Raw genomic sequence first — 26731 nt, forward strand, 5'->3', positions numbered from 1 at the left:
GAATAGAATTATTTGGGCACACACAGATAGGCTTAACCCACCCATTCACTGATTACGCCTCACCTTGAACATCGTGGGCCACACTCTTGGGCTAGAGTATGCCACAATAGCCCCCACATAGTATATGCCCAGACAAATAACAAACAAGGGAATGATCAGCAGTATGTCCAGCAATTTTTTTTAAAGAAAGTGGCACCAAAATAATAATCTAATGCCTGGATGCCAAAATGCAGGAATAGAATTTTCACCCAAAAAAAACCCTTAAGCTACTGGAAGAGCAATAACAAAATAGTAAGCTTTGTTCATTGGACAATATCTCTTAGCTACTTCTTAAAAATCTACTTTAGCTCCATTTCTTCTTTACTGAGCTTTATCGGTATGAATACATTCTGACCACTCTAACACCTACCACATCAGACTACGCAGAGAAACCATTGAAATCCACAATCATGTAGACAATTTCAAAAGAAAGGAGGAAACCATAAAAATGAACAAAATCTGACTACCAGTATTAAAAAAAACTATAAAATCAGAAAATTAAATAAAGAACAACACTCTGAAAACAGAGAAATTCCAGACATGAAACAATCAGGGACAGCTAATGCCTCCAAACAAAGGATTCTCCCAGACAGGAAGAAGACCACAGGGCCATCAAATGCTAATCAAGGTGACTAATTACAATATCCACACTTGCCTCCAACAAACAAGAGTTCTTTCTCCCACCCTGGATCTTACACAGATATATAAACCTCCCTTGCCTAGTTTCCAACATACCTCACAACCTCTGAGGATGTCTTCCATAGATGTGGGCAAAATGCCAGGAGAGAAAGCTTCTGGAACATGGCCATACACCCCAAAAGACTCACAGCAACCCAGTAATTCCAACCATGAAAGTATTCAACAATACAGTAGCAAATGATTGCAAGTGCAATGGCATATTTTGTGTGTGTCAGGACACGGTTGCAGGTAAATGTACAAAGAGTTCTCCATTTATAAAAGGTCTGATGGAATGCAATGATTTAAGATCTGATGGAATGCAATAATAAACTATGTTTTGATAGGGATTACAGTCACTATTCCAAATGTTATAGTCAGAAATGGTATTTCAGTATGATAGAGAAAACACCCACTACACTGCATTTGAGCATTAGACTAAGACTACAAAGAACAGGGTATGATTCCCACTCAGCCATGGAAACATACTGGATGACCCTGGGTGAGTCTTAATATGAACCTGTCGCCCTGCGCCCCACATTGCCCCTTATCTGTCTCACAGGGGGAATATAAAACCCTGTAATATGTTGAGCTTAGGTTCACCATAAGTCAGAAATGACTTGAATGCACACAACAACAAAAGGAAAGGTTTTATCTCACAACCTCTGAGGATGCCTGCCATAGATGTGGGAGAAACATCAGGAGAGAATACTTGTGTAACATGGCCATACAGCCTGGAAAACATACAACAACCCTGTGATCCCAGTCATAAAAGCCTTCGACAACACAAAAGGAAAGGTGGCCTGAAGTATTTGAATCTAGACATGAGACCAAAATCTTCTATGGTGAACATGTGCATAAATTCCTCAGAACTGTGCAGTGAAAAATTAAAGCTTTCTTTCCAAAAGAGCTCAATAGGAAAGTAAGAAGCTTGCCAGAATGATTCTTGTAAATGCATTCTAATACAAGCTTCTTATCACTCCTTTCCAGCCTAACTAGGTGCTTTCTTCATAGATATAACAATCAGCATTTAATATAAAGTCTGCTGCCTTCCAGTTATGAGTGTCTTGCCAGCTTCATTCTTGCTGGAACTTCTGTTTTCATCAGGGAATGAAACTCGTCATTGGGTGTCTAGGTGCCAGCTGCCTATTTGAATGAACCTGTAAAATCTGCTATATTACAGTTTTTGTCTAAAGCCCAGCTTTAACACTACTGAGCCAGAGTGAACAGTTATCATCACTCAGTGAATAATCCTGGTGTGTTTTTTTAACCGCCCTCAAAGGCTTTGAAAATATTTTGAGGATGACTTTTTGAAAGATTTATCCTTGCTTCAGGTGCTGCATAGAAATTTCATTTCTTACAAAAGGTATTGACATTATTGTTCCTGTCACAATATTGCAGGTCTGGTCTCTTGCCTCTTTTACTTGATAGAAACAGTCACAGTTCTTACCATCTATTGTTTGGAGAGATTCTATTCTATTTTTTTTCTCTCCAAAAGTTGATAGCCCAACAGTTCTGTGGGGAAGCCTCTGCACAATTAAACTTTCTTACATTGAGAAACAGCGGAGGGATTTGCCATGCATCATGGCAAATCCAGCAGGCAGCATGGGGAACCCATTGCCTTGCACTCCACATTGCCCCTTACCCCTTACCTATCCCATAAGGGGAAGTGTTGCCATCCAGCTTCCCCCCATTTTTCTCAATAAGAACACGGGAAGCCTCTTGTGTTCCCCTTGCTCCTTCTTATGAATCTTCCACCTCAGTTCAGGGACAGAGTCCAGTCGGATATAGATCTGAACTGAGAGGAAAATGTCATAGGACAGGCAATTTTGCCCCATGTGATGAGGTCGTTAGAAGTGTGTTCTAGAACAAATGAGGCCTGAAGTCTAGCTAGAAATGAAACAATTAAACTGGGTATGTTGTACTTTGGATATATCATGAGAAAAGACTATAAGTCTTGGTAAACTTGGGAGGGGGGGGCGGTAATAAGAAAAGGCAAAGATTGCATAACAGATTCAATTAGGAAAGCATAGCCCTGGGTCTGCAGGACCTAAGCAGGGCAGTTGAGAATGGGGTCATCAAAAAGAGTAAAAATTATCTTGGTGTCAATTAACAATAAGAAGCAACAATGCCATACAACAGATGTTTTAACTTGAACGTGAGTCTTTTTTTAACCTAAAAAGAGGTATCTTGAGAAATAATTTCAAGTCTCTGCTACCATGTTAGTTTCAAATGGATTTAAGAGATGTATGCTCTGAAAAGCAGAATCTGCACTATAGGGTGCATCTACAGAAGCCCTAACAGATGGTCATTCAACAATTGTTTAAATGTCTAAAGTGAAGAAAACTGTACTACCACCCAAGAAGGTGTCCCACTGTTAAATAGCTCTTGACATTAGGAAATATGTCCCAATATTATCCGACAATAAATCTGCCCCCCTGAGTTTTCCATCTTTTGGTTCCAGTACCTTTTTCTTCCACAACCAAGTATAAATTTACTATTTCTCCAGATATTTGAAGAGCAGTATATGAACAATATTCACAAGATTTCTCATTCCCTCAGAGAGATACTGACACATCAAGACAGCTTGCTGAGAAGTTGTCAGCAAGAAGTGGTTAGACTAAGAAAAAGAGCACTTTATTTTTCATTGAAGTTTCTGCAATTTGCACATTGTTTCTGAGTACATCTGGTGGGTCCCCCACTCCCAGTTTTTGGAGCTAAATATACACAAGGAAAAGTAAAGAAAGATGGATAACAAAAGACTGATAGCAAAGATACAAATAATTCATCCAATGCTTTTAATTTTTAAAATTATGGCAGCAGCTTGTTTACCCTACCCAGTTTGGACAAATTTTTGCAGTTTCTAGGAAAAGAAATCATATCTTATCCATATTGTAAGAAAAAATGTCAGTTTCTTGTTGCTTTTCAACTACCAGTAGAAAATGATGAAACCAGCTAACAGAATTGCATACTACAGGGGCACTTTGTTAATTATATAAATATTTACCTTTAATGATATGCAGGGGGAAGGAGCCTAAATTGAGTTCCAGCTGAATCAGGAGTACCCGTTTGACCTCTGATTCAGCCATGCTTGAGTGAAACATCCATATTCTGAGTGCCAGTCACTATTTTGGCTGGGCAAAATTGCCAACAAGGCAAACATCCCTCTCCTATCCTGTGACATAAAGAGAAAACCCACCCCAGGTTGACCTCTTTTCTCACATCCTATGCACTGCAACCTACAGAAGTAAATCTGTAGAAATTGCCCTCACTGAATCAGTGTTTTAGTATGTTCACCATCACATCTCCCTCAATTGCTCCTATTTATAGTGCCATACCCGGAGCCAATTTCCCCCATAACTCCACACATACACAGTGGTGGGGAGGAACCTTCTGAAAGGGAAGAGAAAATTCCTTTGTTGTTGTTCTATGTCTTCCAGTGATTTCAGACTTAGGGCAAACACAAGGTGACATAGAACAACATGGGGTTTTCTTGGCATGATTTGTTCAGAGAGGGTTTTCCATTGTCATCCTCTGAGGCTGAGTGTGACTTGTCCAACGTCTCTTTCAACGTTATCACACTCAGCATGGTGAAATGGCAGATGTAAAGAGCGATTCCATCCCTTTGCACTGCTCCAGTGCGATGGGACTTCCCCATCACACAGGGGAAGCTCCATTGAAGCCACGGGAAGACTCCCATGTTTGAAGGGAAGTGTCCAAGGATGTTTCCAACCCTGTTGGGGGTGGGGCCTCCACCGGAAGTCATAAGACATTGTGTGATAGGAGGTGTGGGGTTCCATCCCCGAAGCAGGCTGGAAGCATCCTAGGACACTTGATTTGGTCAGTCATGAGATCCTACATGCATTTCCTGGTTTCTCAAGTCCCCTCTGGGAGATAGGCCGGAATACAAATACAGATTGTTGTTGTTGTTGTTGTTGTCGTCGTTGTCGTTGTTACACCAACACTCAAACCACTAAACCATACTGACCCTATTTGGCCCTAAATGTTGACCAGCAATTGCCTGCTCTGCCTAAATTGGATGAATGGGCAAAGTAGAAACAAGAAGGAGAGAATCAAAATATGCTTATACATATGCAGTCTCTGTCTCTTTCTCTCTGTGGTTTTCACCACACATCTAGCACACCAACAGTTTTGTATTCCATTCTGATCTTTCATACCAAATGTTCCTTCCCCTATAGTAATGTTTCAGTGTACAGGGTCTGGATTCTCAGAGCAGGCTATGTCTCCCCCACCCTCTTGATCACTCAAAGTGCTACAGGTTGTGAAAGTCATTTTTGAAATGCGGTGCCCTAAAATGGGCACCATTCTGCAAACCAAATGTACTTCAAAACAAAATGAAACTATTACTGCTTGTGATCTTTTCATGGTATCCATTTTGGGAGACTGATATTTCATTAATGTTTTCAGCTGGTACAACATATTGCTGGCTCAGGTTCAGTTTGTAACTCACAAAGTCACCTGTGTGAGCAACATCGTTATCATTGTATACTTGTTTCTGAATTTTTTATATTTAAATGCAAGCTTTTAAATTTATTTTTGTTCAGTTACATCAGTTTTCTTCTGGCCTAGTATTCTTGCCCATCAATATCATTTTGAATTTTGTTTCTTCAAAATTGAAATAGCTACTTTATACTGAGTTATATCTTTGATTAGGCTAGCCTAGTATCTTCAAAAGTTGACTAGTATAGTTTCAAAGTTTCAGGCAAGATTTTTTTCTCTACCTGTAACATTCCTGATATTTCCTTGAATTCTCCCATCCAAATACAAACAGTCAATCTCGTGTAGCTTCCAAAATAAGAGAAGATAGGGTATATTCATAAGAATTGGCTGTCTAAATATACTTGCATATAAAGTTTGGGGTCAAAAATTGTGAATTTTGATATGACCCATGGGAAAATAGAGGGTCCAATAGAGCACCAATATTCCAAAAGAAGAACACAAACCCTTTCTATTCTTTGGGGGGGGGGGGGGTGTACCAAAGAGTCACCATCAACATAACCATTATTTGCCCATTTCAAACATTTAACAAGTTCAACAGTTGTACTATTGCAGAGAGAGTAAAGGAGGTTGATATTTTTTTCCAGATTCTCCCAAAACAGACTAAGCTTTTGTTTTTCTCCACTCTCTCTACTGAAACATGGAGACAGTTCCCTTTTCTGATAAGAATTCAGATACTGCACTTATATTGACCCATAAATAGGTCAACAAAATTAAAATAGCTGCTAAATAGTTGCTGAAACCAAATATGATACAATGAAATAAACACAATAAAGTTGTTTTACATGATGTTTGAGATGAACAAGATGGGCTTTGCCTATCATTCTAAAATATAACACTGAGATGTCTGGTGAACATGAGGTGTCAGGTGAAATTCTCTAAAGAGCATTTCCAAACTTGTCCTTCTCTAGTCATCTTCCTAATGGCATAGGAATCTTGTACCCATTACTCTGGCCCGGCCCAGTTCTATTGTGTTTTAGCGTATTGTTATTGCTTGTTGTTTATACTGTTTTAATTGTTTTTAATTTGCTTTTTGTTTTGTATTGTTATATTGTGTGTTGAGGCCTTGGCCTTTGTAAGCCACATCAAGTCCTTCGGGAGATGCTAGCGGGGTACAAATAAAGTTTAATAATAATAATAATAATAATAATAATAATAATAATAATAGGGTAAGAGTATCTGGAAAAGAGCTCTGAAATCAGATATCCATGGACAGGTCCATGCCCTTCATAAGAATAAATACATCTTCTGCTTGATGATAGACCTCATGGTCATGGTGACTGAGTACAAGATAAAACTGGGTGGATGGAGGGGACAGAGTTAATCAGAGTGGGTCCAGTGTAGAAGGAGAGTATCTGTTACGTTGGAAACCTACAGATAAATAGTTACATTGGAACTACTAGCGCAGGGTAAGAAATGTATAAAAGGGGAAAGGTTTTTTTAGAGAAATAGTAAATTTTAAAAAATGCTGAAGTGAACTATTTGTGGGACTTGATGGGATACTCAATTTCAGATGGTTTGACCGTGTCCTGATATTCAGTTGTTTTTCTAGTTTTTGCAGTGAGTGAACAATAATCTAAGATTTGAGACAGAATGTCATCTTCATTCAGTTTCTTAGAAACCCTGGAAAATTACAGTTTAATTGGAAGACGAGTCTAGTGACACGTTTAGACTGATTTATTTTAGCATGACATTTTTGGAATTCACTTCAGATGTAATTGTAATTTTGAAAATGTAATTGGAAATTACACACAATCTAGGAAGAGATCGGATCCAATGACATAACAAGGAGAAGAATGGAAGCATTCGTGATGTTCCAAGACTTTCTCATCTGTTGGTCTTAATAAAAAGGAAGTCAGCATAGTTGCTTTCAATTAAAGATGTCAGTTTCATTAGAACAAGATTCTCGCTTAAAACTAAAAACAACATGCAGATATTAATACAATACAATGAAATTGAAGCTATATGGTGATAAATCCAACATACTGGTACCTTTCCATTGTACCTATGGTGTGCGTCCTTAGCTGTCAGAAAATGTCTTCTCAAAACCAGACCACAGTAACCCAAACCAGATCTAGAAGTTATACATATTTCTCTGGAATCACTCATAGAATCATAGAATCATAGAGTTGGAAGAGACCTCATGGGCCATCCAGTCCAACCCCCTGCCGAAATGCAAGAAATTGCATTCAAAGCACTCCCGACAGATGGCCAACCAGCTTCTGCTTAAAAGCCTCCAAAGAAGGAGCCTCCACCACACTCCGAGGCAGAGAGTTCCAATGTCAAACAGCTCTCACAGTGAGGAAGTTCTTCCTAATGTTCAGGTGGAATCTTCTTTCCTGTAGTTTGAAGCCGTTGTTCCATGTCCTAGTCTCCAAGGTAGCAGAAAACAAGCTTGCTCCCTCCTCCCTATGACTTCCCCTCACATATTTATACATGGCTATCATGTCTCCTCTCAGCCTTCTCTTCTGCAGGCTAAACATACCCAGCTCTTTCAGCCATTCCTCATAGGGCTGGTTCTCCAGACACTTGATCATTTTAGTTGCCCTCCTCTGGATGCTTTCCAGCTTGTCAACATCTCCTTTCAATTGTGGTGCCCAGAATTGGACACAGTATTCCAGGTGTGGTCTGACCAATGCAGAATCGAGGGGTAGCATGACTTCCCTGGATCTAGACACTATACTCCTATTTATGCAGGCCAAAATCCCATTGGCTTTTTAAGCCGCCGCATGACATTGTAGGCTCATGTTTAACTTGTTGTCCACGAGAACTCCAAGATCCTTTTCACACGTATTGCTGTCAAGCCAGGCATCCCCCATTCTGTATCTTTGCCTTTCATTTTTTCTGCCTACATGTAGTATCATGCATTTGTCCCTGTTGAACTTCATTTTATTTGTTTCGGCCCATCTCTCTAATCTGTTAAGATAATTTTGAATTCTGTTCCTGTCTCAAGAACAGAAACCCAGTTTTGGACAAGTGATACATGATTCCGAAAGAGGGTCCAATTTCAATATTCAAATGTATGTGTTATTCTGTCATTTTTTAAATGTTTGGAAAGGGGGTCTATAAATACAGTGTGTCTGATTTTGCAGTATCTGGAATGTTTCTGAAGAGAAACAGGTGATCTGAGAGCTTAGAGTTCTACTCATTAAGCAAAAGCCGACACAAGATAAATCCCATGCTATGTTGCTGTTGTACTGTCATGGGTAGTTTGGAACCACTAAATAAATAAATTGATAAGATCCCAGAATTTGATTTGGGCTATTCTTAGTTTTACTAGCTTAAGCCGTTTTCTTTTTCTGATAGTCAAAGATTTATGATCTTGCCTCAGCATTGGAATCTGAAAGTATCTGACTGAACCCGGGAGGTAGAAGATGTTTGGTGACCTAATGCATTATCAGACTCTGAATTGATTTGCTGTTGAGGTGATGGATTAATCTCAAAGTGATTTGTGGGATTCCAATGCCCAGCTCTGTAAATTCACTGGTTATTCTTTCTTTACAACAAGAGCTGGGAATGTGGTGCCCATGGGCCATATTCAAGGCTGGTTTTGAGGGTCCTAGGTCATGCAATTAACTTTTTATATTTCTGGATTTTTCTGCTTTTATAAAATAGCAGCATTTTACCACTGGGCCTTTTTTCTAATCAAGACATAAACTGGAGTTGGCATCCATTTTACTTTTGGGGAAGAAAAAGGTCTGGCTGCAGAAGGCAAAACACATGGTGATACTATCTCCAAGACATCGAGAGCCATTTTTAGAAAAAAATTAAATTATATCCAATTGTATTTATATACAGATTTTAAAAACATAGTCTCTGGATCTGGAAATCTCTGCCTTATAAACAAACTGACCTTCCAGATAAGTGTATTGCTGCTTGCAGAACATGAGCCATGTAATGGAGTAGTAATTTAATTCCAATTTGAAAGATTTGAGCTCCTTTAATGTTCTAAATTCTGGGTGTTTAATTATTAGGTTCTTTTTTGTGTTGATATAGAGGTCAAATAATTCCAGTGTTATATGGCTGTATGATTATATGTAATAAATTATACCACTGCTATTAATAATGTAAGATTCATGTTCTCTTTCTTTCTCTCTTCTTACAGATTGTGAGTGTTGGGAAGCATGTTAAAGGCTACCATTACATCTTAGCAAATCTGGTAAGAACTCTATTTTACATTTTTATTCATACTTAGCTAGTGAAATTCCCCATGGCTCTTTCAAATCAAGACCATGATCTGATGAGAACTAAAGCGGTGATATCTTGTCTCAGTAGAGAAGATGCCAATGTCTTGCAGAGAGATTGGTCCTCATTTAAAGTACTTGACTGCATGTTAATCAATGCGTCAAGGCCCTATTCTCTAGTTGTTCCAGAACCACTTTGCTTTTCTTCCGTCAGAACTATGTACATTAAAGTAAATACTGCAGCAGTAAATGATATAGCATTACCCGCCGCTGAAGCAAATTCACACTGCACTAAAGGTAGGGTCATTTTATAAGAATTATATGGGCATGTAAGAGGCATTCATACCTTAAATGTATACCCTACTATCAAATGCATGGCCTCCAACAAAGCCTTCTAGTCTTTGACCATGTGGATCATCAAAGAAGTGGTCTTCACCACAAGGTCCAGGTACACAAATCTTAGGGGAAGGTTCCTCCAGTATCTGCCCTGAATTTGTGTGAGCTGCAAGTATGTTGTGCCTTGATAGAGACACTACCAATTGTGCATGTGCATCAGGGGACACACTTTGGATGCCTATATGATGTGATCATAAAAATCATTAAAACATTCATGTGTAAAGAGAAGTTTAAAATTCTCTTTGTACACATTATTAAGTGCATTAAGCTTGATTTTTCTGATATAAAGACAGAAGATACTTACCAGTGAATGGATAACAAGAGCAATAAACTGATTATCTGAGTGAGTTTACTGTCCTTGTCTTATACAAGTTGATCAAGATTTAATTAATTTGGTAATTTCTTTTAACAGGACAAGAAACTTGACTGGCCTTTAACTAACTAACCTATTTGAACTCACTTACTATACATAGAAGAGAAGCTATTGAGCCATAATGACTAATACATTTACTGCTTATCTTGTTTTGACTAATTGCTATCTAGTCACTCTTACTAATTCACTTAGCATTTATCTTATCTAATTTACTGGCTAATTAATGGCCTGGTTTAATTTATCAAATATTTGTTTCTATTAATGTATCACCTAATTCACGAGTTGCTTTTGGTTAAGTTACTGCATATTGTCATTGACTAATTTGTTATCTTGATAACTTATTGCCTGTCTCAACTAATTCATGCCTGCTGTCCTCAACTAATTCACTGCCTATTGTCTTTGATGGATTAATTGCCTATTTATTTTGACTAATAGGTTGTTTGATCAACTACTTAATTAACTTACAACAAGTTATTAATAATTCTTCTACTAGTAAAACAGACAAGGCAGAGTAAATTGACCCACTTGCAATTATTGAGGGATCCCCTCAGCAAATTGGGGGACATGCTGCGGGAGGGGGAGACTCTCCTATATCGTGCTGATCTCCCTGCATTACTTTTAGCATTAAAGATCCTATGCCAAAAATGGGTCCAGTAGAAGTTATAGAAAAAGAAGTTGGGAAATTATGTGAGCATATTTTACATTCTTTTTCAAAGGTTAAAATCAAAGACTCCCAAGATAAATTGGAAAGCTCTTAAAGAGAATGTGAACATTTTAAACTTGAAATTAATATAAATTCAGTGAAACAGAAGGCTAAGATCTATATTTTGAAGTAAGCAAATGGAACCTTTCCCTTTAATTTTTGAAATGTATAACCAATGCTTCAGGAACAGGAAATTTGCAAGGAATGCACAAAATGTATTAAAAGGAGAAATAAATATTCATTTATATAAATAGAATCACAAACATTTTCTAACACATTGTGCATTCTTATATTGCTTCAATACCTATGAAGATAGGGACATTCTACCCTGTCAATGGCCTTTTCTGCATCTGCAAAAATGATGTTTCTTTAAAAAAAGTTTTTCCATATATCTGTCCTCAATAAATTATGACCACATATTAATTAATTTATTTGTTGTTGTTAATTAATTGCTGCTAGTACAAATACCCAGACATTAAAAATCTTTCCTGATTGTATAGACCTAAAAATGAAGGAGAAATGAGCCCACTTGAGGCAAATGGGAACTCACTTTCCCAGCAGCACTTTGTGCTACACAAGCATTGAAGGAGCCTTGTGCTCCTTCCTGGGGCATGATGGGAGTTGAGGATTTTCTCTGTGTGTGTTTCTCACTTTCTTTCTAAGCCAATCAGAGACCTGGCTGACTGTGACCATTCTTGTCCCCTCTTGTGGCGTGCGCTTGGGACTTCAAATTCCCAGGACCCTCTCTTGTGGGTTTTTTTTAATGTTATGGTAAAAAAAACTTGGAATTTTTTAAAAAAATGTAGACTGGCAAAACATTCTGAACATTGGCAGGCTTGCAGAAGTAAATGCTGCCTACACATGAGGCTAGTTTCATGCTGATAGGCATAAAATGACAGAGAAATTAGCTTCTAAGGTTTCCCAATTAGTGGCAATGGACCCAATCTTTTCAGTATGAAAATAGAAACCCCCTGAAAAATCAGGCACAGAAAATGACATGGGCTTTTGCCGAATTGCACACTCCTATTTGTCAGCTAATTCTAGATAGTGTCCAGGGACCCATTGTCAACTTCTGGTCACCAGAATGCTATGATAACATCACCAGAAAGCTATGATAACATCAACATTCAATTTAAGCATTTCTGAGTCTTGGAATTTCAGCATTTTTATATGGGAAAAGAGCAGACTCTTTTGGTACTTTTTATTATAAATATCAATAAATGCAAAAATAAGGAGTAAGGAGAAACCTTACTAGGAATGTATATGTTTCATTAACAATGTTTGGAGACTTAAGCTTCATTATATAATATAGCACTATAAGTGAAGCATAATTATATCATATTATATGGCCATAATAGATGACATGTTTTCATAAGGACTTTCATAAGAATTGAATTCTGATCTATATAATTTCTTTAAGAGGCTTGGTAACAGTTAACACTTGTAAAACATCATCCTTCTAAATCATTTATCTTATTTTTCTATCCATCATCATTGTTATTTAGTTTCTATACAGAATTCACTTTCTTGTATATTCAAAATACCATAGACAATTAATCATCATAGAATTGCAATCCTATCTGTTTAAGGAATTTGCCCAGCTTTAAGAGTTTTCTGTGAAATATATGGTTAATCCTTGTTAAATCTTAGCAACAATCATTATAATTCATTAGTATATCTACTCTCAGTATAGCATAGCTATCTATATTACCTGTGCAGACTAAATCAGCATTTTAGGGCTATGAGGAATGGTCATCATAATGAATGAAAACAGCATATTCTGCACTGGAAGTTCAACATAAGGCCGTCTGATAAGATCTTTTCTCATCTTCATTTTCTTCCTACACCCATTAGGGTTTTCCTTTTACCAATCAAAAAAGCTTTTTTATCATATGACTCATCCCATGTCTTGTTACTGTCTGTCATGTCTCTAGTGACACCTTGTCTAGTGACCACACCTAGTACTAATGTGTAGAGTTCTTCTTTACTGTCATGTAAAGTCAGGTGTATTGCACATTTGTGGAGATTTTTCTGTTATTTATAGTCCTGTGTACTTGTCAGTTTTCCAGACGGCAGTGACACAGACAGATTTGTTCACAGAGCACACTACTCTATCTTACACTTCCTAACTGAGGTTGGGTTAAATTCTGCCCTTAAAAGTTATATGAACAAGCTAAGAAGTTGGTAACAGAATATGGCCACAAAATGTCTTACTCCTCATTACCACAAGCTATTTTTATTATACGCCTTCAAGTTGTTTCTGACTTATGGCAACCCTAAGGAAAACCTAACACAAGGGTTTCTTGCAAAGATTTATTCAGTGTCTATTTCTCCTTGCCTTCTTTTTAGATGGAAAGAGTGTGATTTGTTCAAGGTGTTTGGTTTTTGTGGATTATATTTTGGTCCAGTGGGTTTCCAAAGCCAAGCAAGGATTCAAACCTTGTTCTAGTTCAACACTCACTTCATGCCAGCTTAATCCACATAATCTGTAACCCAAGTGTATCCTATCCTGTTTACATTCCCAACATTGGTTTTTTTGTGTGTGAAAATTCTCAAAAAAAATCCATATGATCTAAACAGACCTCAAAGGTACAAGAGAGTTTAGATCAGTGGTTCTCAACCTTTGGGCCTTCAGGTGTTTTGGACTTCAGCTCCCACATTTCCTAATAGCTGGAAAACTGGCTGGGATTTCTGGGAGTTGAAGTCCAAAACACTTGGAGGCCCAAAGGTTGGGAGCCACTGGTTTAGATAATCTGCCTTTAATTTTTCTTTCTTCTTTTTTTAATTACCTCAGGAAATTCACAAACCAATTTACACTGGGATTAAATCCCTTTAAAATGCTTTTGCAAGAAGTCACATTTTACAGTGCATTTCTCATTGCTGTACCATTATACAGCAAAAAAAAAAGGCTCCCTATAGTAAGAGGGCTATCTTGTTTTTACATTGTCAAGCAATATTGCCAAACAATAACAAAAGCTGTGAGAGTAGATTTAAATCAATATAGTAAGTGCCTTACTTAGATGTAGAGAATATCTATAATTAAAATGGATCTATCCCAAAGTGCTGTATTCTTTTAACCATGAAAAAATAAAGTCATAAAAATGTGAGGACAATCATAAGAAGAGTCAAAAGAATCATGATCATAAGAAGAGTCGTAATTATTATTCTTACTATTTCAGGTTCACTGGCTTTTGTTGATGACTGTTTTTATACTGTTTTTGTTTTATATTATTTTGTGATGTTGTTTATGAATTTTAATGTGTCACATTTTAGCTATGTTGTGGGGATTCCCCATGTAAGCCACCCCGAGTCCCTTCAGGGAGATGGAGGCGGGATACAAAAATAAAATTATTATTATTATTATTATTATTATTATTATTATTATTATTATTATTGCATCATATGAAATACCTGTCTTGTCCAATATTCTGTTCATAGGGTTATCCACTAACCCTATGCTGACTAATAACTGAAATAAAAAGGCAGGCTTACTAATGGTGATATTGAGCCAGCCTTACTTGTAGCCGTTGGTAGCCTCGTTCTTTATGAATTCATCAAAACCTCTTTTTAAACCTTATATAAATTTAGTTATGCATAATTTAAAGGAAACACAATCAGGTTTAACTATGTCCCCTTCTACATTACCATATTATTTAGATTATCAAAGCAGAGAATCCACATTATGAGTTTACACTACCAAATAATCTGGTTCAAAGGAGATAATCTGGATTTTATATGGCAGTATAGATGGGGCCCCAGAAGCAACATATGATCCAAAATGTAGGCATGTAACCAATATGGTCAGAGCAGGCAGTAAGAATGATCTCACTCATGTCCTTACCAAGCAAGTCTGAAATGGTGGTAGCACCAGGAAAAAGATCTAACCATTTAGATCTTCAGAAACTAGCTGGTTCATATAGGGAGATCCAGTTTCTCAGAGAGATTGGACAAACCCATCTAACATTTTATAGGCAATGACCCACACTTTGAATTGTGCCCATAAATGAACCAGTAGCCAGTGAAACTGTTTTCACAAGGGGATTTTGTGCTTTGTGTAAATATCCCCCACCAACATTCTTGTTACAGTATTTGGACCCAAGGAAGTTTCCCAACAGTTTTCAAGAACAGCCCCACATAGAATGAGTTACATTAGTTCAAGTAGGATTTAAAGAAAATGGAATGTAGCAACTTAGGAAAAGAGCCACCATAGTGTATTGCTTTGCATGTTGGGCTAGGACTCTGGGAGACAAGGGGAACATCTACATTGGCCTGTTATCCTGATAGCAATGGCCTGATAGCAATATTTTCTGAGTATTGTGCATTGTATCCACGATGGCCTGAACCTGATGCCATATTAAATTCTCTCTCCTTTTGGTAATACCCATAGAGATTGTAGGACCTTTTTTGAAGAATTTTGAAGAATGCAGAAGGAAGAGAAAAACTTGTGTTGTGCACATGTTTTGTACTTGTTCTACTCATCAAACATTGCATTTAGCCTCATGTCTGACCCCTTAAAATTTATGAAAAACTTTCAAGAGTATTAAAAGTCAAAATTTTGAATCAATTGATTTTTGCAGGGTTTCAAGGATATTTCTTTGGACCGGTTTATGCATGGAGGAGCTAATGTCACTGGATTTCAGCTAGTGGATTTTGATACACCAATGGTTGCTAAACTCATGCAACGGTGGAAGAAACTGGATCAAAGAGAATACCCAGGATCGGAATCTCCTCCTAAGGTACATATCCTAAAAGTATTATTTATACAGGTTCACATAAACACTTGCTGTAAGTATTTACTGTGTATTATAAAGATCTTTTCCTTAAAAATAATATCAACCTCTAATCATCTGAATTGTTTCATTTGTTTTTAAAGTTATTGTGTTCAGTTTCTTCTTATTTCTTTAAGTATATTTATTATTTTTCTACCCACCAGACTTTAAGATTATATCAACTTGAATAAAATCGCAACAAAATGGGAAGGAATCCTTTAAATAACAGGCCAAAATAATTTCAAAAACCAATAGGATCTGATGGAACAATACTACCTTACTAAAATTTGAGAGGAAGGAAAATTTCTTACTGTTATTAGACATTTTTATTGAATTCATTCATTTGGCTGAAAAGTTTTAATCTGACTCATACTCTGCTCTGCTATATTCTAGAAAAAAAAAGAGGAGTTAAGGAATGCTATAAATAAAACTAGAGCGAATGGCTTAAATCAAATTACAAGTGTCAACTGGAGTAGACCCATAGAATAAATAGGACTTGTTAAGTAAATGTTTGTGTAAGTTCAATCAATTCAGTGGGTCAACACTAACTGGGGTTAAAATTGGATTTAGGCCAGTGTGCATAACAAAACCAACATGATGATAACTTCAAACTTTGGACAACTCAGTATATGCCAAAGCTAGGATTTTACCAGTTAGTTGCTCAGTTAATGAAGCAAACATATTTCATGAAGTACTATGAAGAAAATCGTACTGGTTCAGAACTCTGTACGAGTAACATTATCTCTGGAGAAACATTCTCCTTTTCATGTCACTTAGGAGTGGGTTCCTACCATTTGCTGAAATATTGCCAGCTGTAACATCTGTGCAAAGAATTAAAATATAAAATTTGTGCTCTTTCTTCTCAGAACTATTACTTTTATGTATATGCATATTTTTTGAAAATTTAATTGATTAGCTAATTAAAGCTTGAACAATTAATTAAGAGTTCTTTAATTGTATGATAAGCAAAACAGAAACAGTCATAGAACCCCATGACTAGCAAAACATTTATTAAAATAAATCAAAAACACAACTTGCAGATTAAACAAGGCATAAATATGAATTCGGTTGCACGGTGGGTGGAGAAATATTAACTGTGGAACACATTTCCAGAATACCAGTTTGGATGTTTGAATTGTGTCTTTGAGTGGAGTGCATATGTGTTTAGCCCCCATTAGGCATGCCAACAAATTTCCTTAAGCTGAGGTTAAGGACACATCTACACTGACCCATTTTCCCAAAGTGTGGGGCAAGTTAGCTCCATAAGAGCTGCACAATGCACAGAGCTGATTTGGTTAATGTGGCTTTGAACCGCATTAACAAAAATTGTGGGTTGCCCCAAATTCTGCAACTTTAGGCCTGGATAAGAAGCTGGGTTGGTTCTGAGATGGAACTGGCTGCAAATAGCCATCCCATATTTCCCAGGTTTGGGCACCCCAGGAACATGAGATGGCACTCAATATCCCCCTCCTGTTCTCATTGTAGTGGCATCCGGTGGGTATGACAGACCTACTGTTCATTGCACCTCACTTGGAGTGAAGTCGGCCAGAGTGCTGGAGTGATCGAAAGGAGGGGGGAAAAGAGGATAAATCTCATCTCTCTCCTCCCTCCTCACCCCTCCCATGTTGCTCTGGCACCTTGGCTGACATCACTCCAGGCAACGAGCAATGTGCACTAGCCACATCATGCCCTGCTAGCCACCACTACAATGAGAATGAGGTGGCCATTCAGTAGTGCTGAACTAGGTTGAGCATTGCTGGATGGTCAGGATTCATTCCCATTTCCTCAGTGGCCAGGAGACTGGCAGTCAAAACTATCCTTGGGCCAATCCAGAATTTGAAATTTTAGATTAGCCCTAGGATAAGGATCAGTATAGATATACCCTAAGAGCCCCCGCTGAGCTGCTGAACTTGCTGACTAAAAGGTTGGCGGTTCGAATCTGGGGAGCGAGGTGAGTTCCCACTGTTAGCTCCAGCTTCTGCCAACCTAGCAGTTCAAAAACATGTAAATGTGAGTAGATTAATAGGTACCACTCTGGCGGGAAGGTAACAGCGCTCCATGCAGTCATGCCAGCCACATGACCTTGGAGGTGTTTATGGACAACGCTGTCTCTTCAGCTTAGAAATGGAGATGAGCAACAACCTCCAGAGTCGGACATCACTGGACTTAATGTCAGGGGAAAACCTTTCCCTTAACCTTAAGAAGTTTGGAGGATCAAAAAGAGTGGATCCCTCAAATGGGGTTTCTTTGATGAGATCAGGATTCAAGCAGCAGCACCCTGCCTCCTGCTACCGCTGGTCAATCTTGTATCTCTCAGATGTACAACCAGCATACTCTTCTTCTTTGCTTCCCTACCCTTATGATGGCAGGGATTTGAAAGTAACAATTCTGATAGACAGGAGTGTAGCCAAAGGAAATGTAAAATGAGGGCAATGCCTCCCCTCCTTAAGATTTCATTATCAATGGTTTTTTCCTTCATTTCCAAATTGCTAGCTTTGCAGAGGATGAGATATTCACAATGAGAACTCTTACATTTGTTGACTCTGTATTAATTTTGCCTTCCATTTTATTTAGATGCCTATATTTTATTTGTAAATCCTCAATTGAAGTTTTAAGTTACCACAATGCTAGATTTTTAGGAAATGAAGAAAAATCCAATTCTTCTAGGGGAGCAGTGACTTTCCTACCACTACCTATCCCAATTTCTATACCCCTGGTCACAGCAGAAGCAGATGGGAGGCTCTTTTCCATACCTTTTATAAATGGAAAGCTATTTTCTTGATTTTGACAAGAGTTGCTTTTCATACCTCCCAAGAGTTGTAAGAAAATGCTCATTTTGAGCAATTGCACTTTTGCAAGATATACAGAAGATTTACAAGAATGGAGATGGCAAAGAACTAGATACAGATATAAGTAATGTTGTGAATTTTTATTTATAAAACCTGTGTTATTCATGCTCTTAAGTATGCTTCTTTTCCCCCACTTTTCTCTGCTGGAGGCTTACATGTAGATATCTGCAAGACTCAAACATAAATGTGAAATAAGCCAAATGTATTCCAGATTTTGTAGTGTTTCATAAACTGAGTTCTGTTTAGTTAGTGCTGTTTCAAGGTTGAATGTCTATATTGGACAAAAAACATAGATTCCATTGTTCTTGATCAGAGAGAAAGTTACCCAAACTTCACTTAGAAAACTCACTGATATGAACCAAAGGTTTACTACTGAAACAGTTTTCTGATGCAACAAAACCTTTAAGGCGGATCTATGCTTTGTTCCCATTTGATTAGTATACCTCTGCTCTCACCTACGATGGGGTGCTTGTGATGGCTGAGACTTTCCGTAATCTTCGAAGACAGAAAATTGATATTTCTCGGAGAGGGAATGCTGGGGATTGCCTCGCAAATCCGGCTGCACCATGGAGTCAAGGGATTGACATGGAGAGAACGCTGAAACAGGTGTCATTTATTCAAGACTTAGTTCTAACTCATGCTCATTTCTGTCTAAATTCTTTATCTTTATCACACAAGGCTGGTAAAATACAATTACAGCAGGCTAATAGTGTGTTTGGCTGGTACTTATCACACAACATGATGTCTCTTCTTTTGCTGTTTTTGTTAGTAGAGTGCCTTTTTTATTAATCCGTCAATGACTACCAATACCACTACTGTTCCAATAGTGCCTCTGATGCAATGCATCCCTTCTGCTGCATTTCGAACATTACAGCAGTCATGTGGCATGTGGGCATGATTCTCCTTCATTATTCCCAAGAAGGATGAGATTGCTTTTATTACATTTTCCTTTTTTATTTCCTTCTTTTGCCATAATGTGCTAAGGCATTCATTAGTATGAAGACTATGGTTAGTGAGGCAATGCAAAAGAGTGATTGTGGGACTATACATTGCAAAAACAGCACCATAGATGTGGTGCTATTTTGTTGTTGTTGTTGTTATAGTGTGATTGTAGCATGTTTCTATTTACTTCACCAAAATTATTGCTGTGACATGACAAGTTGGTGTGATAATGCCCAGAGTCTTAGCACTAAGAAGGAAAACATAGAAAGCATTGTATGTAATTTCTTTGATTCTTGTGTGGAGTACTTTTTGTACTGTGTGCTATTGTAGTCCACACAGAAGGTAACATGGTTCTACTGTCCCTACTTTATTCCAATCTAAAAGTTACTGCATTGTAGAAATACATATATTTTATATCTATTTTTATGTTTACCTGAATGAGGTGTTGTTTTTCTTTCACTTAACCACAACGATAGCATCAATGCTAAAATATATAAAAAGGAGAAAACAACCACCACAAGCAGGCAGTTTTGCATAAGCTTTGCTATTAACTAGGAGTTAAGACCAAGTCTGGGTTGATATACCTAGCAAAGTGTAATCAACTCTTAGTAGCCGCTGTACATAGTATCTGGAAGGATTCTTTCCTTCAAAATCCCTAGTACTATGATTATTCTTCTTTAGTTAATGTCAAAAAATTACTTTGGGCCCTAATCTTTAGCACAGAGTGACAGTATAGCCTGAGATGTGTGATGTATGAGGTGTAAATATTTGGAAATTGCCTTTCAAACTGATAATATGTCTGAACACAAAGCTTATATTTCCCTTTCAGAACTTTGACTGAAAGAATGTGAAAACAGATGAGCTTTCTGCACGCACCCTTTGTTAATTTTACATCAGATTGATAAAAAATGAAACTGTAAATGATTATCTAAAAGCCAGTTTATCATCCCCCCCCACACACACACACACACACACACTGCTTGCCAAATGCATTTCTGTCATTTTGGTGGTGCATTTAGCTTTTCTGGCCCAGTGTAAAAAGAAAATCATTATATCCTTCTCCCTTCTTATTTAATTTAAAAAGAAACAGCAAGGAGGTATTTTTCACTAGCATCATGGTTCTGTATCCTGATGAATGTATAGATTAGAAGGTTCCCGATTTCTGTCAAGATGGTTTAGTCTTTCTTCTTTAGGAAGGACCATTGGGGTAGGAGAAGTAGAGAGGGGGAGAAAAGATATCTCAGCAGAGTTTAAAATAATTGGAATTGCAAATTAATATACACAAGCAAAAATAGACATTGAAAAGAACTGATTGCAGGAAGCTCTCTGTCTGGGAACAAATATTGGAGAGTTAAGGTGATTTGGCTAACAAAGAAATCCCAAACACTGAGGGATCATTGTTTGAAAGGTAAACATTTAACTCTTTGGGAAAGCTATTAAACATAGAGTTTATGTCAAATATTCCATAGAAGCAGTGTAGTTCTTCCCTGCGGGGGTTGAGGTCTTACATTTTTTGATCCTCACCCTTTAAGTGTGGAACTGAATATTTTGCTCACGCTGGACTGCTGGTAAAAAGAAAACTACAAAACTGCATAAGCCTTGTTTCATTTTCTTCCCATTCTTTTTATACTGCATCACAACATCATCTCATAGTGTACTTCCTCAAGCCATAAACCACATCACTGGCTGGCTGGTTTGAAAAATAATGTAAAGAAAGTAGAAGAAAACAGAGAGCTTGATGAGAACCTCATGTTTGGCTTGGTTTGGTTGGTTTCTGTTGACTGCCAAGGTCACAATGGTTGTTTGTTTGGTTGTGTTAATAACCTTCAACACAACTAAACAGACAGAAAATGAGAAAAGGGCTGACAATGAGAAAAGAGCTAAATCCATACAGACTATCCTAAACCTCCGGTGTGGAATATGGGAGTATTGGCTATGAATAAAACTTAATGCATATCAACTTACAGTACTGTCATTTATCATAAACCAATCATGTCTTGATTTTATTTCCAATGTTAAGGTTCGAATACAAGGACTGACAGGGAATGTTCAGTTTGATCACTATGGTCGCCGAGTTAACTATTCAATGGATGTGTTTGAATTGAAGAGTACTGGCCCTCGAAAGGTATATTCCAATATTCTAATTCAATGTCCTGATACATTGTCACCTCATTTTGTATATCTCAGATTAGTTAATATACATTGTAGCCAACAAATTCAGTGTTTGTCCATAGGTCACTAGCTAATGTTGCAAATAAGTAAATGTACATGCTTTATCATTATTCCATGGATATATGTATACATTCACATTCTCATGAGACAAGATCTATAAAGATGGGCTCTTCTGTTTGCTTTATTCAAAGACATAGCTATGTTGAGCTATTGTAGCAAAGCAATAATGAATCTTTTGGTATTTTTAAGACTGGTTAAATGTATTTGTCTATGCACTTTCATGAACTGCAGTCCAATTCCTCATGCATCTGTGTATTTTTTTCACAATGGATATGTCATTAATATGATGGTTTACTGGTGAAAAGAAATAGGAAGGTAAAACTAAGACCTTTTAATTGTACTTCTGAAATATTTTTAATTTTATTTTGAAACAAAAACCAAGAAGTTTCATCTTCATTTTCAATTAGTTTCACAGTCTGATTTCAGATAGAGCAGATGAGGTATTTGTGACTGACTGCTCAAATGATATTTGTGTAAAAAAATGATGGATGCCAGTTGTTGAACTTGACACATTTTGTGTGCAAAACACAATCCTACCTTGGAATTATTGCTATACTGTTTACTATAATATTTTCTAAAGTACTAGTCAGCAGTTCCCCCAGGAATCAAAGAGCAGATACTAAAACCTGCCACTATGTAGGTTTATTGATATTTTATTTCCACAGTTACGTGACTGAGGCAAGTAACACTACAGAGTCACAAATACTGTTTCACTATTTTTATTTTCAATATAGTGTTCTGAACAGATAGATGTTGTTATGGGTTTAAACTTTTTACTGTGAATATCTAGAAGGATTAGAAACATAGATCTGAAGCAAATTGTTATTTTCACCTAGTGGAGATCAATGGGCCCTGGCTAATTCAACACTTTTTCTTGAAGGATGCAGCAAATAATTTGAGTAATTTTCTTCCATCTGCAGTGATGTCCTCAAACTATGGTTTTCATAAACTAGTTGTAGTTTGTGATTTACTCGGCATCTAATTTATGTGTAGTATTTTTTTCTTTCAAAGCAGCATTTTCTGTGCAGAAAATAACATTTCTGTGCAGAGTAAGTTACTACCTGTGAAGATTCTAATCAGTGTATTCTTCTTCTTATGAGACTTTCTTAAAAGTTGAGAAACTGTTTTTTCATACCACTTTTGAATATTTTCCATCTCTACCAATTTAGTTTCCATTAGTTATAGTTACTGATTGCCTTTTCCATGTTGTGTTTTCATAAAATTTGACGCTCGATGTCTCAAGATTTGCCCATGAATTGGGTTCATAGTATTTTGTGTCAATAAATCTTTGACTCAACGCATCTACTCAACTTGAGATTAATAAATACATTTAGGTCTTTGCTCCTATAGTTCAAGAATAGTTCTTATGGTGGCAAGATTATTTTGTTAAGCATGAAAAATTCTTCCATTTCCTTTGAAAACTGGTCAGGGCATTTTCAGGTGGCTATATACTCTATAGATGTCTGCCAAATGTATGGATTTATGACGACCATGACCATTACCATGTACAGTATTTGCTACTTCCAAAGGCACAGTATATCCAAGGACATGCCATATGTAAAAAGTATTTATTTATTTATTTATTTATAGTATTTATATTCCTGTGATGACTCATGGGCCTTGTAGTCCTGTTCCTAGTACTATTGTGGCAGACGAAGAGGAAAACATGGGATTTCCGCCGGTTCAGCCAGAGTCGGAGCCTCTCCACCTGGAGGATGTTTGCCCTCAAGAATTCAGCCAAACAGGCCTTGGGCAGAACTCCCCCCCGTTTCCCCGGAGGGACAATTATAATAGAGATAAAGGAGTCAAGGAGGCTAATCGCCGGAGCCTGAGAATCGCTGCCAAACAACTAGCTGATTAGGTCTGCTTCCCTTGGGAAATTCTAAGGAGTCATGCATCTGGACAGAGTTGGGTTTCGCTTCTCGTTCTCTAGGGAAAGTGTTCTGTTGGCGGGAAAACGAGACCCTATATAGGGGTTTTGCTGCAAGGGGAACCTTGCGGAGTCAATTGATCAGCTTGAGGAGAGAGATCGTGTGTGGACTTCGTAACCCCAGTTCCTTGCTTCCCGGATCAAGTTCCAAGCCTGCCTTGTTTCGCGTTTTGCCACGGACCTTGCTTCATGCTTCATGCTTCATGTTTGCCTCGTTCCAAGTCTTTGATCTAGCCAAGAATCATGTTTATTTTCCAGCCTTGTTGTCAAGCTACATTGGACTTTAAAGACTCTGTCATTTCCCCACACTATTGCTTGGCAAAGTGTGTGTTTCGGTCAAGTGGATTAAAACTTTGAACTCTAATATCTTATATTGGACAATACATTTATGGACTATAATTGACCTCATCTGAAAGGTCTGCTACTGAACTATATTCTTCACTTGTTTTTATTGACTTTATATATTTCTTTAATAAAGATATTAGATAGATTCTGGCCTCTGTGTAAGGTTATTGGTGCTCTGCAGCCTGGGTCCTGACAGTTTGACTCCGCCACCTTAAGCACCAATTAACCAAGGCCAGAATGTCTACAGGAACCGGAGCGGAGGCTCAACCGCCCAGTTACACCATTTCCCAAGAAGAATTCAATAGAATCCGTGATACTCTCCGAACGCAGGAGGGAGAAATACTGGGCTTGAAAGAACGCGGAGTGCGCCTTCCTGCCCTAGCGTTACCAACCAAGTTTTCTGGAGAAGCCTCCAAGGTTCATTTTTCCGTCGCCAGTGCCAGGCGTACTTAGAAGCCCGACAAGCCGAATTTCCCCAAGAAGATGTCAAAGTGGCGTGTATCTACAGTCTCCTAGATGGGCCTGCGGCCAATTGGGTGACGGCGCTGTTTGATGTGGGTTCCACGCACCTAAGCTCTGCGCAAAGTTTCTTGAACCACCTTAGAAAGACCTGGGGGATCGAAGACAACGAGGAGGCGGCCGGCCATAAACTCCGGCGTCTCTTCCAAGGGGACAGGCTGTTGTCCCGATACATAGCCGAGTTCCGGGTGCTGGCTCAGAGCACCGGCTGGAACGATATAGCCCTTAGAGGACAGTTTCGCGAGGGCCTCAACTTCGAGATGCAGGAAGAGATCTCTAAGGTGGATCCTCCAGGGACTCTTGAGAGACTCATCAGCCAGTGTTTACGAGCCGAAGCCCTGATAGCCAACAAAAAACAGTGGCTCCGAGGACAGAGTGGAAGAGCCAGAGTGAAACCCCCCGCTTCTGCCAGTGTTCAGCCACGTCCAGTATGGAGATCCCCACCGCCAGCCCCAAACCCCATGGGAAGCGAGGAGGAGCCGATGCAGTTGGGCAATGTGCGCCCCAGACTGGATGTTGCCGAAAAGGCCCGCCGCCAACGTTTGAATTTATGTTGGTACTGCGGGAATGGGGGCCACTTCGCCAGAGAATGTCCAGCCAAAAGGAAGCCCGGCGCCCGCCTGGCGGCGGCGTCCACCGTGGAGCCGGAGGCGGCTGAGGCGGCTGGGGCAAAGCCGGCGGGGAAGCCAGCAACCGGGCGTAGAGAGGCTCGCCAACCCGGTCAAAAACCCCACTCAAGAGCCACAAACCGGGGTCCTATTTCTCCTGGTGGTCACCCTGTGGTCAGCAGAAAAAGGACCCGTCATGATCCATGCCATGATAGACTCAGGGGCAACAAACAACTTCATCGATAGAGAGTATGCCGACTCTCTGGGATTACAATATCATGATTTCAAGAATGCCCAGGTGGTGCAGGCCATAGATGGCCGTCCCCTAAAGACAGGTCCAGTAAGCCAATGGACTGAACCCACCAGGATGTGGATAAGGGAACACATGGAAGAAATTTCCTTCTTCATTACCGAGGTTCCCCACTTCCCTGTGATTTTGGGGGTTCCATGGCTGACGCTCCACGACCCAAACATCTCCTGGTCCAACAGAGAACTACAGTTTGCCTCAAGATATTGCCAAAACCATTGCCTAGTAGCCAAGGTCTGTCATGCCACCGACGCTGAGCCCATCATCACCTTGCCCAAGAAATATTCGGACTTTTGGGATGTTTTCAATGAAAAGGAAGCCGAGAAACTACCCCCACATAGACCCTACGACTGTGCCATTGACTTGGTGGAGGAGGCCCCGATTCCGCGAGGACACCTCTACTCCCTGACTGAACCAGAGCAAGAAGCTCTCAGGGAGTTTATAGAGACAAACCTCCGCAAGGGGTTCATCAGACCCTCTCAATCCCCAGCTGCTTCCCCAGTGATGTTTGTGAAAAAGAAGTCAGGGGACCTACGCTTGGTTGTGGACTATAGAGCATTGAACAATATCACGAAGCGGAATCGCTACCCCCTGCCTTTGATCTCAGACCTATTAGACCGGCTTCGAGGGGCCAAGGTTTACACCAAGCTGGATCTCCGGGGGGGCTTACAATCTAGTTCGCATCAGAGAAGGGGACGAATGGAAAACCGCCTTCCAGACCAAATTCGGATTATTTTAGTCCCTAGTCATGAATTACGGTTTATCCGGAGCTCCCGCAACATTCCAGCATTTTGTCAACGATATCTTCCAGGATTATATAGATCGGTTCTTGATCATATACTTGGACGATTTTTTGGTGTTTTCTAGATCACAATCAGAACACGAGCAACACGTCAGAATGGTGCTACAACGATTGCGGGATCATGGACTATATGCCAAGTTAGAAAAATGCGCTTTTGATCTGCAAGAGGTAGACTTCCTGGGATACCGCGTCTCGCCACTAGGGCTCTCCATGGACCCGGCAAAGGTTTCAGCAGTATTGGAATGGCGGGCGCCAACCAACAAGAAGGAAGTGCAGCGCTTCTTGGGGTTTGCAAACTACTACCGCAAATTCATCCCAGACTTCGCTCGCTGGTCTGACCCAATCACCAGCTGCATCCGTGGGAAACAGCCTTTCCGCTGGACGGAGCAAGCAGAGAAAGGGTTCCACCAGCTAAAGCAATTATTCACGACCCAGCCAATTCTACAGCACCCTGATCCTAAAACCCCTTTTGTTGTGCAGGCTGACGCCTCTGATGTGGCAATTGGGGCTGTACTCATGCAGCCAGTGGGAGAACATCTT

At 39.0% G+C, this 26731-nt stretch overlaps 1 protein-coding gene across 12 annotated transcripts in view; it reads left to right on the forward strand.

Moving 5' to 3' along the window:
- Positions 1 to 26731, forward strand: part of gria4 (glutamate ionotropic receptor AMPA type subunit 4) — a 328810-nt gene that overhangs the window by 239183 nt on the left and 62896 nt on the right. For all 12 annotated transcript variants that reach the window (XR_010004061.1, XR_010004060.1, XR_010004063.1 and 9 more), the window contains exons 5-8: positions 9338 to 9391; positions 15466 to 15624; positions 18945 to 19112; positions 21469 to 21573. Coding sequence is in view for 8 of the 12 variants with exons in the window: in XM_008108041.2 (XP_008106248.1) it covers positions 9338 to 9391; positions 15466 to 15624; positions 18945 to 19112; positions 21469 to 21573 (486 nt within the window). In the remaining 4 variants the exon portion in view is untranslated. The remainder of the gene's footprint in view (positions 1 to 9337; positions 9392 to 15465; positions 15625 to 18944; positions 19113 to 21468; positions 21574 to 26731) is intronic.

This window comes from Anolis carolinensis, chromosome 3, assembly GCF_035594765.1.
Source record: "Anolis carolinensis isolate JA03-04 chromosome 3, rAnoCar3.1.pri, whole genome shotgun sequence".
NCBI classification, from domain to species: domain Eukaryota; kingdom Metazoa; phylum Chordata; class Lepidosauria; order Squamata; family Dactyloidae; genus Anolis; species Anolis carolinensis.